At 35.2% G+C, this 15,254-nt stretch overlaps 1 protein-coding gene and 1 long non-coding RNA gene across 5 annotated transcripts in view; one reads left to right on the forward strand and one right to left on the reverse strand.

Moving 5' to 3' along the window:
• Window positions 1–2,354: 2,354 nt before the first annotated feature.
• On the reverse strand, window positions 2,355–6,540 carry LOC127506173 (uncharacterized). Its single transcript, XR_007927929.1, has 3 exons — window positions 6,405–6,540; window positions 3,544–3,671; window positions 2,355–2,738 (listed from the first exon to the last, which is right to left on the reverse strand). It is a non-coding gene; the product is annotated as an uncharacterized LOC127506173 (long non-coding RNA).
• Window positions 6,541–7,864: 1,324 nt separating this feature from the next.
• The window catches only part of cdh19 (cadherin 19, type 2), a 41,350-nt gene continuing 33,960 nt past the window's right edge, over window positions 7,865–15,254 (forward strand). For all 4 annotated transcript variants that reach the window (XM_051882373.1, XM_051882371.1, XM_051882374.1 and 1 more), the window contains exons 1-2: window positions 7,865–8,006; window positions 14,608–14,945. In XM_051882373.1, coding sequence (XP_051738333.1) covers window positions 14,739–14,945 — 207 coding nt within the window. In that variant the 5' untranslated portion in view covers window positions 7,865–8,006; window positions 14,608–14,738. The remainder of the gene's footprint in view (window positions 8,007–14,607; window positions 14,946–15,254) is intronic.

Here is a 15,254-nt window from a genome sequence, read left to right on the forward strand (position 1 = left end):
TGTCAGTCCTAATTTTAGGACTCCTACATTTTTGCTCTAAGACTATTTCACAAAGCATTTTAACGCTAAAACTAGCTCCAAAATCTTTGAAACGCTAGGAGTAGTCAAGAGGACTCCTAAGTCACTAAGACAAAATCAAAAACAGTCCTAAAATGATTGTTGGTGCCAATCCGCCCAAAGACACTGTACACCATTGAGGCAATAGCGATAGAGCCTTGGGTGCGGAGCCTTTTCTTCATAAATGCAATACATATTACATATAGATTTTAATCTATGATAAAACGCCAAAAATCTTTCATAAATAAATAATAATGCCTGATTACCTGTGGCAGTCATTTTCACTAGTTCACACTTACAAATGATCAAACAGTGTAAATAATAAAAAAAAAAAAAAAAAAAAAAAAAAAAACACACATATTATAAGTATATTTGGCGTGCTGTCCAAGGGGATCAAGGGCTCCGAGCTTGGAATTTTGCTCCACATGATAATGATACTGCATGGTAATGCAAAAGACAATCTTTATAAACAGTTTAAGACAGCTGAGATACAAGCAGGTGAGTGGGTAATTCATATAATAACATGGAACTTAACTGAATGAGAAAGAATCTTTATGTTTTGCAGGTGCTGGCTGGCATGGCTGAAGGACAGGCATAACACAGGTAAGTATCCAAGGTGAGTAGATGGGCAAGTCCTTCTCTATGAAACAACGTAGGTAAGCAGTTCTTAGGCAAAGACGATATAACAGTCCTAGTAGCGATGAGCCCAGACAATGACTGAATGTTTGGCACTTGCTTATATAGGGAAACTGATTAGGTTGATGGCAAACAGGTGTGAAGATTGAGTTTAGTGTGCAGGTGATGGCCAGGGAGGATTTTGGGAAATGTAGTGTGTTGTGGTGACAGGCATGGTGAATGGAGATTATGACAGTGATGACTTCATTGCAGAGAAGGAACGTAGCACACTTGTACAAGTATATGCTCCCTCTGCTACATCTGAACAACTGTACTGAGATAGAGGGTGCTGTTCCAGTGGTTGTCCTGAAAGCCAGTGTCAAAGCTTTTAAATTTGTTAATAATTGAGCCAGTGGAATAGGAACAGAAGGTGACAGGCTGAGTTGTTACTTTAGCTGTTACACTGTGCTAGAAAGCCAGTCCAAAAAAAAAAAAAAAAAAACATTGGTTTAATAGATAAACACACAAATGGTCAACCTTCCCTCAAACTTTTTAGTTTGCATATTGTAAAATACATCTTTGCTGCCAAATTTGCTTATAACCAAGTCTGACATCTGAGCTTGTGGTTTTGGATATGCACCTGTACCATTGGTATCAGCTCAGTGTATACAAAAAAAAAAAAAATAATTATAATAATAATAATAATAATATTATAGGCTACCCTATTCTACTCACCTTGCCAAGATCCTTGTGATACTCTGTGATTCTCCCTGTGTACTTCAAAGATCTCATGAATCCTTTCTGACAATCTCTGTGTAAGACTCCCTTGGAAATCTCCTGTGTATGTCTACCAACCTGGAATACTCGCTTGTAATGGACAAGGTGTATGCTCCACTGCTCTGTTTCAAACACCATCTCTATCAAGATAAATAACAGGAGACTCCGTTATTCAAAGATCCATCTTCTGCAAACTCTAAATAGTCTGCATTACTTGTATGTCTGTCTCCATTTTACAAACCAGTCAAATCTGCTGTGATTCACTAACATCTGCCTTTTGAGTCAGGTATCCTTTGACAGTAAATGGGCACAAATGATGAAAAACAAAATTTAACAGCAAATTAGTCAGAAAGAAACAAACACAGCAGAAATGTGGAGAACCTTTGAAATCACTAGTCTCAAATGTTATAACAGCTACAATGGTAATTAAATAAAACAACAATATCAACCACACGTTATGCTATTTTGTGTGCACTGTTAAATACACGTCTGACATCATTTCACTTATCACCAATTTTTAATCACCAAGTTTGGGGGCCCCCATCTGATATCTGTGCTTCTGGTTTTGGATATGCACCTGCAGGTGACTCACTCTGCCCTGTTCTGCTCCTCATGAAGTAATATTAAAAATTATAGAGTCCTTCAATAAGACACAATTTGAACATTAGTTTGCTACCAAACACACACAACCTAGGGTAAACACACACAACCTAGGGTAAACACAGTAAAAGAACTATGGGCTGTTACACAATGTATTCTGCTCAAATCCTGGTCAGTCAAAACCAAAATGAGTAGACTGTGGCTACATTTGGATCAAAGTCAGTATTGGGACTGTAATAACCAGACAGCTGTAAAAAGAAACCCTATACCTTAGTGAGACTGCTTAATATTCTGCATTGAAGCAGGTGTAATCCATATGTCAGCAATGTGCTGAAAGAACATGAAAATTAATAGATAACAAATAGAAGGAAAAGTTTTATATTAAGTGCTTTATCTGCAGCCTTTCAGTAGACTTGTGCTGCTGGTAGACTCACAAGTCTTCACACAAGAGGCTTCTGCATTAGTGCTAATGTTGTAGGAGCACAATAAACTGATTGATGAGTTCAAACATTTAGGTATACAGCACATGAAAGGTTTAAAACTACATTTAAAAAAAAAAAAAAAAAAAAAAAAAAAAAACAACTGTTATGCATTATGAATGCAGATAAATATAAGAGCAACAGGTACTAAAACAAGGGAATCAACTTAAATCTAAGTGGACACTGGTTCTAACAGCATCTTGGAGTTATCTGGAAAAAAATAGAATTGGGGGAAAAAAATGAATGCTTAAAGTTGTAACTTACCTTCTGTTTGTCTACCAAATATACAACAGCACTTTATTAAAAATGTTTTGCTTTAGTTGTTTCTTTCAGAAAGTGAACAAGTTAAGCACATTTACAATGAAGGGAAAAAAAAAAAAAGTGACTCATGAAATACAAAGAACATTTACACACACAAAGGCAAATGCATAGATAAATGGACAATGAAAGGGGCATAAATAAAAGCATAAAAAGATAAATGATAGCATGCATGCAAAAATCATGACTACAAAGGGCCATCTAAACACAAAAGGGAACAAGGGCATCAACTTTAAAATTAAAAAGGGGCACATGCAGACAAGTTCAGCAGCAAGTTAACATTCAGCCACTAACTTGAAATTTATTGTTGATCACAGGCTGCATTAAAGGATCCACTGTGCAAGTTACCAATTTGCACAAACTGAAAGCAAGAGTCACCTTTCAGTTTTAATTAGTTATTTTACTGAATAAATGTTCTCTATAGTTCCAAACGCCAAGTGTAAGGGGCTAGAAGACAAATACCTTACCTTATATACACTAAAATAGCTAAAATGTAGTCATTTACATTTTAGTCATTGCTAAAATGACTAAAATAGCTTGGAGTTCTTTACCATTCACTTGAATAAGCCTTATGCTGAAGTCATCAACTATAAATTGTCTGCATCATGATACAGGATAACAGCACAAACAGCTCCTTCAAGATGCCCAGCTGACCAAAAGGACAATATAGTACATGTGAAATTAGGGTTAATCTTACCTGCATGAAGTTCTATTCACTAAAATTTTACATATCCTCCCACTTTGTGGTGTGGGGTCTGGAAGAAAGTTGGAAGAGAGTGGATGCCACTGTGTCCTCTGGTAAGATGAACAGAGACAGCTCTTTAGCTTTAAAGGAGACCATTGCGAGTGTTAGAGTTTTTGTGTCAGAAAACAAGTTTGAGAAGCAGGAGACTCAAGCAAAAGTCTCCATTTGATGTTAAAGTAGCCTCTTTTTGTCTAGGAGAAACATTTAAGAATCAAATACGAGTCACACGTGATTGAAAGTCACTGCCTGTTTGTTGCTGCTGCACTGTTGGAGATTTTAACATTCATGTAGACCAGGGGTCTCAAACTCAAATTGGCTGGGGGCCATTGCTGTGACTGACAGTTCATAGGAGGGCCATTTTACATTCAAGCACAAGAAAGCGCAAAATTTCTAAAAGTTTACTTTCCTTTGCATTATTTCTCATTTACTTCAAATTTCATTACTAAAATATTTTTGCCATACTTAAATGTAAACAGCAGTGTATCATTGTTACATACAGTATTAGTTTTTAATAGTTAGTGCAAATATTTTCCCTTTATTTTAGCTTAAATGACATCAAAATCTTGCACTGAACAACAATGTACTGAAAAAAATGCAATCCCTGAATACATTCGTACACTATTCTATTTCTTGCCAGACACCTGGCAACGCTTCTGCTCACACAGCTGAGCCACATTTGTCCAAGATGCCATTTGAGCATCAGTAACGTTTATTGGTAGCATCGGACGTGTTTTGGTGGTTTAAATCGACGTTTGCGACTTGCGTGAGTGCTTTTACTTTAATTTAGGCAAGCGCGCTCATAATAGAAGCGACGCAGCCACGACGTGGTCGCAACGCGCATGTGGTGTGGCGTGCTCATTTTTCCAGGCGTGCCTATGCCACGGCGAGATGAAATCATCTAAACTTTTCAAAATGCCGCAAGCGCACAAGTGGTACTGCAGGTCATGTGACAAGGACCAACCAATGAGATTCTGTCTTTCCTTAACAACATCGAAAGCTCAGCCAAACAGCTGATTAAAGCTGTACAGGGCGGGTTTTCATTTCTCATCTCCATAAATATATCTAGTAGTAGAGCTATAGAAAAAAACTTAGATTAGAAAAAATTAGATTACAACAGTATTACTCATGCTATCAAGAGAGAAACTCGTAATCTAGAGCGCAAATGGAGACAAACTCGTTTAGAGGTCTTTAGAATCGCGTGGAAAGACAGCACTTCCCGTTATAAAAGGACTCTAAAAGCAGCCAGGGCTGAGCATCTGCGCAATCTCATAGAAAATAACTAAAACAATCTAATATTCTTGTTTAGTACAGTGGCTAGATTAACAAATAAACAGACATCACCAGAACAAAATATTCCATTACAGTATAGTAGTAATGATTTTATGAATTTCTTCACTGAGAAAAATCAAAAGCATCAGAAATACAACTGTAAATGTACAACCTCTGACAGCGTTTTATGATTCAGCTTCAATTATCGCCCCTTAAGAACAGCTGCAGTGCTTTACAACTATAGGACAGGAAGAGCTAAATAAACTTATCATTGCATCTAAACCAACAACATGTTTATTAGATCCAATACCCAATAAACTACTGAAAGAGTTGTTACCCGTTACAAAAGAGCCTCTTCTCAATATTATTAACTCGTCTTTATCTCTAGGTCATGTCCCATGATCGTTCAAGCTGGCAGTTATTAAGCCTCTCATTAAGAAACCACAATTAGATCCAAACGTATTAGCAAATTACAGACCCATTTCAAATCTTCCATTTATGTCTGAAATACTAGAAAAAGTTGTGTCGGCTCAATTGTGCTCCTTGCAAAAAAAAAAAAAAAAAAAAAAAAATGTTATCTATGAAAAATTTCAGTCAGGATTCAGGTCTCATCATAGCATAGAAATTGTCCTTGTTAAAATTACAGATGACTTACTTCTAGCTTCTGACCAAGGCTGTATCTCAATACTAGTGTTACTTAATCTCAGCGTTGCATTTGACACTATAGATCATAAAATACTCTTAGATCAACGACAAAATTACACTGGTATTCAGGGGCAGGCATTAAGGTGGTTTAGATCGTACCCATCAGACCGTTACCATTTTGTATATTTAAACGGGGAAAAAAAAAAAAAAAAATCTAAGATAACGTCAGTAAATTATGGAGTGCCACAAGGATCTGTGTTAGGCCCTCTGCTATTTTTAATATAATATTACCAAGTGGCAGCATATATATAAGAAAACATGGAATTAGTTTCCACTGCTATGCTGATGATACTCAGTTATACATTTCATCACAACCAGATGAAATCTCTAAATGATCCAAATTGACAGTGTATTAAAGATATAAAACATTGGATGACCAGTAATTTTCTTCTATTAAATTCAGATAAGACTGAGGTATTACTTATTGGACTAAAAACTTGTACAGAATCTCTTAGGCTACAATTTGCATTTAGAAGGATGTACGGTTAATCCTCGACAGTTAAAGACGTGGGTGTTATATTAGACTACAAAATGTCCTTTAAAAATCTTATTTCATATGTTACAAAAGCAGCCTTCTACCTCAGAAATACTGCTAAGCTACAGAACGTTATCTGTTTCTGATGCAGAAAAATTAGTTCATGCATTCATGACGTCTACACTAGATTACTGTAATGCATTACTAGCTGATTGTCCTGCATCCTCAATAAGCTACAACTAGTCCCAAATGCAGCTGCTAGAGTTCTTACTAGGTCAAAAAAAATATATATAACACCAATTTTATCACCTCTACACTGGTACCCTATTAAGTTCTGTATCGATTATAAAGTATTGCTACTGACCTATCTATCAGGTCTGGCATTGAAGAGATGAAGTGAGGACTCAATCGCAGGAAAAATGTTTTTTTATGAATAATAAAAAACAAAAACAAACAAAACTCCCCCAAAGGGTAAACCAAGACTTGACTTGACATTCAACAACAATCCAGCACAGAACTGCAAACACAAGGAGAATAAATAGGAGCGCAAACAAGGCAGGTAATGAGGGAGGACAGGTGGGGCAAATTAACTAATAATCAGGTAACAAGATGGGCGGGGTCAAGACAATAGACATGAGAGCACATGGCACAAGAAAACACTTGACAAGCCATGTGCTCACACCAAACATGACAAAAACACAAGCACATGGCCAGTGAAGACAAAAACACAAGCACATGGCCAGTGAAAACAAATCACAAGATGTGCTCACACAAAAAAAGACATGAACTATGAGAAACTCATAAGCTGATTTGCATATGTACATTGCTGAAATCACAAAAATTGGACAGCCATCTCTGATAACAGATCACTCTAAATTGTAATGTTGACATGCATTCTCTTTAAAGCTGCTTTGAAACGGTGTGTATTGTGAAAAGTGCTATAAAAATAAATGTGAATTGAATTGAATTTAAGATGTTAAAGAGATCTAACTTTTGATTTTTCTTTCCTTTTGGCTAGCACTATGTTTTATCCATCTTTTTGTAGTATATGCAGCTTTTCTCTTAATGTGTGCCCATGATAGAAAAGATAGAAAAAAGATGTTAATCCATTTATTACTTAAAGCACATATTTTAATGTATCACAATCAGCATGCAAATTTATTAAGGCATGAAATGACTTGAGACTCAACTCTGACTTGTGAAAAAGACTCCAGAGTTGACTTGGACTCCAGCTTAAAGACTTCGGATTTGACTCGGACTTCAGATGAAAGACATTTCTGCCCTTAACTAATCCTTATCATATCAGTGGTTATATTATTTCAATGTTATGACAATTTTTTCCCCCACTTTCAAGGTCTCACCTAGGGCCCCTCAAACAGTCATATCTCTACTTAATATGACATTGTAAACAGAACTAATATCACTTTTTACCAAGCACTTTTAATCCATTTTGTGGACTGTTGTGTTTGCCAGCACTCTGCTTCATTTAAAAAACTATTAATGTTGTTGAAGGTGGCGTCATAATGCCTGTGTGTCAATAAGGAAGAAGGGGCTCATGGGGCCTTTAAATGTCAGAAACATTCTTCCTATCAGTCTAGGGAACAGTTGGCACTCAGATGAATGTAGTGCAGGCCTGCAGTGAGATAAAGCTAATAAATGCTGTATTGTTGGAATCGGAGGTTTGAGATTTGTAGCCAATGGTCTAGGCTGTTTGCTTGAAGAAGAATGATGTGTGTGTGTCACTGTGTTCGGACAATACAAGCACTGTTTGCTCTCCTCCAGAATGTATGAGGGAAAAGACAAATGGGGGAGAATTAGGAGGTGGTCATTGAAGGGACGAACCATTTTGAGAGCTGTGAGCATTAGCACTGCCGTCTGTGACCAGTTAACAGATTAAAATTTTGTTAATGAACTACTGAGGAAAGCTTGATGGTGATTTTGAAGGAAATGCTGTTCAGACACACAGGTGAGCTGTTTTAACTTACTAAATTTGATAATTTTTCATTACTAAATTTGATAATTTTTCATGAACATTTAGAAGAACTTTACAAATAGTATCCAAAACGTAAAATACTATTTTGCTTATGTCTATACTTTGCACCAAAACATCACCATTACATACTAACAAATATCTGGACTGTTCATATGATTCTAACCTCAATAACACATTTTTTTTTTTTTTTAAATTAGCTTGTCAGTGATAGTCAAGTAAATAAACATTTTCTATTTAAAATAGAGTTAGACCAAGCTTAAAAAAAACATTGATTCCATTCGTTAGTTAGCATACGTATGCACAACATTTTAACTTTTGCTTCTATTACCTTTAACAAAAAAGTCTTCACATACGTAATGTCTTTTTATGTGATGTTAAGTTTTTTCATAGATACACTTGAACCCAGCTTGTCATTACCCATCATGCATGACGGTAAACAACACATCATAACATGATTCCCCTAATGACCAATTAAAGTGTACTAAAGATTTGACTGTAGGATGGGACAAAGTTTGACAATCTTCAGTCGTGTCTTCACAGTCTTTTCAAAAAAGCTTTACCACAAAAAGTTGTCCAGTAATAAATATACATTTAAAATACTTAACACAAAGACATACTCTATGTTAAACACACCCTTTTACATATGTGAATATATGTGATGGCAAGACACAAAATAAACCTCTCAGAGTAAACAAATTTGTGTCTTGCCATCCTATAATGTGTTAATGTGGTGTAAAAAATTTTTTTTAAAAAAAACACTCCAGGGTGAAGTACCTTTATAGAGACAGTAAATATGACTTATGAAAATAGCAATCTTAAATTAATTCAGATTTCTTAATTTACCATTTTCTAATCACAAATATATTTTTTACTTGAAATGGCAGAAGAAGCATAGACAAATTTTATGAAACCAGATCCAAGCCGAAATACTTTGAAACATTAAATTTGTCATTCTCAGCTACATTTAAGGTTAGTTCATGTTAAATATATATATATAAAATGTTGCATTATTACATTATTGGTTAGTGCATGATTAGGTTTAACCTAAGATGCCACTCAAAAGACAACAAAAAGAACCCAAATTCTTTGAAGTTATACATCCATTGCCATAGTGTCACGTCTGATCTGAGTTTTTGTTTGAGTTTGATTTTCCTGTTCAGTTTCCTGCGTCGGTTTCACACCGCACGCGTCAGCAGAGCGTAAAGCCTTGTTTACACTGCACGCGTCTGCGGTGCGTTACGGCTCCGGCAAGGTTTTGTTCCATCCTCTGCTTTCAGAAGCGAAGCGGCTGGATTCGCGAGACCACGAGATTCGCCTGTCTGACGTTTTTTCCCTTGATTTTTTCGTGTTTGTAATGGCTAAATGGTTATATTTGGTCCGGTTTAATTGTGTTTATTGTTATGCCATACTTTATTTTGCTGTAGCCTACAGACGAAGTTAATACACTTAAAAGTCCAGTTATGGACAACAAGAACAAACAAATTTCAAGATTTTCAACTTCGAATCGTCAGTTTCTGGCCTCCTGGTGATGTGAAATATGAGTGGGAGTTTACACAGGGTGATTATTTTGACTTTATTTTGTATTTGAGATGTATTTGATTGTCTATCATCTCCGGTAGCCGCGTCGCAGCCGTAACGTGCCGCAGACGCGTGCAGTGTAAACGAGGCTTAAGCAGCACATATTTTTTTCCGGCGCCCATGTTAACAGATTAGAGCATTCACACGCAGAGGCTGCGCGGCAGTGCGTAGCAGGAGCAGAGCAGAAGCAGCAGTGCCGCGATAGTTTCGGCGCTGGGTCTATTTTTGCTGCGCTGCTAACACTCAAAGTGAAAGTACACTTTTGATGGACAAAATAAATATGATTTCACACAAAAAGTGTTCAAAATGCACAGAATACGCATGTCTAGTGTGTTTAAACAAGAATTTGATTATGTCAGAAAAGAAAATTAAGAATCAAAAATATTTATAGAAGATTTACCCATCTAACTTGTTTTTAATTATTCAGTTTGGGTGAAAGTATGGTGTATTATAAAAAACTAAAGTAAACTAGCCAGAAAATATGATATATAATTTTTTTTTTTTTTAGTTATTACAGAGACAACTAGGCTATATAGGCAGCAATATCCAAATCAAACACGAGTTTGTGGTCTTTTTTCGCTGAGTTTGTTGTCGTGTAAACATGTACACGCGGCAGATGATGTAAAAACAAAGCTTACCTCATTCATGTGCAGCAATATGACACAAGGCTTCTTGATTGTTTGTTTGTTTATTTGTTATTTACATTTATATGAGAATGTTGTATGCCTCCCCACGTTAACAAACTTTCAAGACTATGAAGTTTATAAATGACCAACTTATAAAAACTAATGTATAGCTGTCTTTGTAAAGAAATGCTCACTTTATATGTAGCTTGGAGCCGCTGCTGTGACGCTGTACAGACGCTTCCAGTGTGAATACTGGCGCGTTTCCGCAGCTGCAGTTCACGCTGTAGTTGCGCTCATGTGCTGCTCATGTGCTGCTCACGCTTGCGGTGTGAAACTGGTGCCAGGGGCTGTTTACATTACACTATTTTCAACTAAAAACAGAAATCTTTTTATGCATTTTGGACGTTCATTTACACAACAACAGAGTTTTGGTGGCCTGAAACTGCAAACTTTTGAAAACGGGTTTCAAAGTGCAAGTTTTTGAAATGATATCATTATTGTCTCAGTGTAAACAACAAAAATGCACATTTGTGAAAACAGTGACATCATGTGCATGCATATTGTGTGTTCAGTCTATAGGTGTGTAGTGTTTCTTTAAGTTTCTATTTCTTTAAAGATATATCGCCAACTACTGGCCTGGCAGCAGAATAGAGCTGTTTTAATCGTTATCGCGGATCCGTGTGAAGGGGGATCATTTTGACAACGTTGTCATCTATACAAAGGAAAAACTTTTCCATTTTTAGAACAATCTTTGTCAGTTAAAAGTACCCTTAGTTCATGTTTCATTTGTCCCTGTTCATTAGTTGCCATGGTTTTTCATTTGGCCTCGTGTTAAACCTGTGTCTTGTTAATTATCTCGTTTAGTCTCTAGTGTTTCCATCTGTATATATAGTTCTCATTTTCAGTTGTTCTTGGTCCGTTATTGTCAATGTATTGTGATTATTTTGTTTGGGATTTCTTAGAAGCCTGAGTATTGTTGTTTTTTTATTTATTTTGCTATTGAAGAAATACTGCTGCGCCTAGATCCAGCTGTTTTTTTTTTTTTTTTTTTTTTTTTTTATCTTTCTAACACATAGGGCCCTATCATACACCCGGCACAATCGGATGCCATGCGTGACGTAAGTGTATTTTGCTAGTTTCAGCGCCACATTGTTTAAATAGCAATGTAAAAGATTATTATTATTGTGTGCATAAAACTGGCTTTTAATGGGAATGGGAGATGAGACTCTAATTGGTTTATTGCACGTTATGCCCAAAATACACCCATTACTCAATAAGAGAATAGGAACAACCCTTTTAGACCATGTGTCGGGCGTACCAACCATTTTTCCCGTCGTTAAACTAGCAAAAGTGGATTCAGACACGCCCTAAATACACTTGTGCCGTGCGATTTAGACCATGCGCTTAGATCGTTAAAATAGGGTCCATAGAGTTAAAGTAAAATATACTAGCTTGGGATTTTGACCCAATACATAATTGGCTGGTTAGGCAATTATGTATTTTGGTTGATATTGTGGTATAATTGTTGTTTTATGGCTTTGCAATATATGGTTTCAGTTTAGGTTTGGCTTATACTGAATTATAAACCATATTAAAATAAAATAGCAACACACAAGCATTCCTGATCTCTGATATCATAACTTTAAAACTGACTTTCACAAGATGGAAAACTCTGGGTCATACTGAATGAACTGTGTTCAAAATAGTTTCATCTTCATTCATGTACAATGAACTATTTGTTGTCCCTACAATTCTGAGTAACAGTGATGGGAACATCAGGTCATTTTACTGACTCTCGTTCAGCAAAATGAACTAATTTTTATTTTTCATTTTGTTAATTTCAACAGAGTTAAAATGTTATATTTTAAACAGCCAAATTTCCTATTTGCATGCACAATCTTTGAGGAAATCTTTATAATGCAGTCAAAGATAAAATCTTCCCAAATCTTTTGTTAATTATGTGTCAGGTGCAATGAATAAATTGTTCATCGTCACAGTGTTTATCCCTGTCTGGGATTAACACTGCCTCCATATGTGCCAGATTTTATTATATAAGGATATTTCTGAAATAATTTCTGAAATAATGTCTTTAGAATTCGCAAGTGAAAATTTTGAATTTAGTTTTCCACTCTGGTTTATAGCCACCCCTAAACATAACCATTTCTTGACAATTAAAAAAAACAACACAACAGGCACGTAAATGTTACAGTCACAATAATGTATTTAAAACATAAAAAAGGCAGTATAAAAATAACATCTTACTAGTATTGGTTTGGTTGAAAATAAAATCATACTAACAAAGTGCATTTATTATTAACACTAGGTATGCTATTTCTTGTCTAACTGATTCGACTTACAGAATTCCAATATTGGACTTCCAAACAGGTCCAAATTCCCATAGACCTCCATTGAAGGGGTGAAAACTTTTATACAATAATGCTTTTGTTAAAGCCATCCATTCGCATTATTTCAAATTATTTTTAAAATAGTATTGTTTAACATCTTAATTTGTGATGAAAAATGACAATTAACCATTGTGCTATGTAGAAAATTTCACCAATCAGACAGCAGACAGCTCCCTCACTAAAGCAGTTAAGAACGCAGTGTTGTTCATATTTCTTTTTGTCCAATTTTTAAAATACCCTTTTTTTTTAGGAAAGTCACATTTATTTTTTATACCGCTTTAACAAAACATCGTTTCAAAGCAGCTTTACAGTAATAAATGGAAAAAAAAAAAACAGTATAATTTTGCATAGTTCTTTAATTATGAAACGAATACAATTTCAGCTGTGAAGAAGCTCTAAAAGACAATAGTGTCATAATTCAGCTCAATTTAGTTGATTCAGTGTTGATTCAATTTAGTTCAATAACAGTGTGAATGTTGCAAAATTCACTGGTTGAAGCAAACTAAAAAAGGGAATCATATTAATCATATTAAAAAAAGGAATCATATTAAGTTTCAAAAGCTGTGTGTTGGTAAATATTTTACCTGTCAGATACTGTCAGTACATCCAAATTGTACATTCAAGCACATATACAAACTTACCAAAATATACATATTTCTACATGTAAACTGTAAAGTTAGGTAAAATCATAAATGAGGGAGAGCAGGGAATAGTGATGTCCAATTTTTGAATGAATTGTTCTTTCGAGCTTTTTCATAGGAAGGAACCAGTGGGAACGTTTCACAAAATCAAACTGAATCCAAATGTACTTATTATGGATAGTATTATTAAATAACGTTTTATTAAAATATGCAAAAACCTTTCTGTTGAGAGACGTAAATTAATTTGACTACAGTTTATTGTGCATGCAGATTATATAAATTAGGGTTAGTTAGCTTATAAGACTAGTTTATTCTTTTTATAGTTTATATTTCAATGTGCATTTGTGCAGCGATGTCTGAATTGTCTACTTCAGGTGTAAATCTTTAATGTAGGAAACTAAGATTAAGTCTAGGTTACTCAGTATGCATCACTTAATTTGACATGCATGATCACAAAATGAAACTGTGACAAACAACAAACTTTACTGAATGAAAAGTAATAATCTGAAATGTGTTCACACATTTATTTGAATGTTTCTGCATGATCATTCCATTACACTGAGATGTTAGAAATATCTGATTAACATCATTAAATGTTTGTGTAAAAGAACCGCTGAATCGTTTTTTTTTTTTTTTTTTTTTTTTTTACCAGTTCATTGAAACAAACCATCCAAAAGAACCGGTTCATGGAAATGAATCAGACTTCCTATCACTAGCAAGGATCTAAATGCGATGTAATGTTTAATAAACTAACAATAAAATACATAGGTCACAAAACCATAAAAGAACAACACCTAACAATGAATACAGGAAACACAAGAGCTCATTTACACAAGGGCCGATAAGAATAACCAGACACAGCTGGGAACAATCAAGACTAACGAGGGGAAACACAGGAACAGAAGAGACAAACTAAAACTCCACATAATACAATGGTAGAAAAGACACAGGACCATGACCTAAATATTATCTACAAATACATCAGTGACCAGGACTAGCTTAAGTTAGTAAAATGGCTAAAATCAATTTATTTATTTGTTTATTTTTAAATCTGCCCCTTGCATTTTTGTTTATTAAACATTTTAGCTGAGTATAAAACATTTAAAACATGATTTAAAAAAATGAGAGATATTTTCCTCAGAAAATAAGAAAAAAAAAAAAAAAAACCTTGCAGATTACACCTAGCCTTGTGATTACCCAGCATTCTCACTCTAATGGATTATTTGTGCTTCAGCTAGACTCCAACACTTCAGTCTGTTTAACAATGTTATTCACCTTCACCTCAACCCTATAAATCACTCTCTTTCCTGTTTCTTAACAACAGAAAAGACAGCGTTTCCTTCTAATGGAGTTTTGCCTCATATGCTGTTTGAGTCTGTCTCCTCCCTTGGCATCATCACCCTGACATCCAGCCCTAACATTCAGTGAAACACTGATTCAAAGAACTTCTCAACAATGGACAACTGTTCTGTTCTTCATGTGCTTCTCATGATCTCCATCATGCCTGGCTGGCTTGGGGGTGACCTTATAATCTCAAGAAAACAGCATGAGATCCGTTTGAGTAAAGTCTCTCGTGGGTCCCATCTGAGAGTGAGACGAGGCTGGATTTGGAGCCAAATATTTGTTGAAGAAGAAGATCCAACACCAAGAAAGATTGGTCAGGTATAACTAGAGTAAAACATTAATTCACAAAGGGCTTTCACACATCTAAACTAAATAAATGTGGGAAAAGGTCACATGGCTTAAAAGAAACCAAACCAACATTGAACTGTAACGCTTATTTCAGCATATAAACATTTTAGTCTCCAATAGCAATATATAACTTATTCAGCTCTGCGAGTGTAGTCAATGTGAAGCTTCAGGGGTGTCATGTTTTTGTTGTTGTTGTTGTTGTTGTTGTCCTTCTTATGAATGAGAGACATGAAATTTGACATATTCTATATATTTGAAATATAATTATATATTGATATA

This window comes from Ctenopharyngodon idella, chromosome 23 (genome assembly GCF_019924925.1).
Source record: "Ctenopharyngodon idella isolate HZGC_01 chromosome 23, HZGC01, whole genome shotgun sequence".
In the NCBI taxonomy this organism is placed as follows: Eukaryota; Metazoa; Chordata; class Actinopteri; order Cypriniformes; family Xenocyprididae; genus Ctenopharyngodon; species Ctenopharyngodon idella.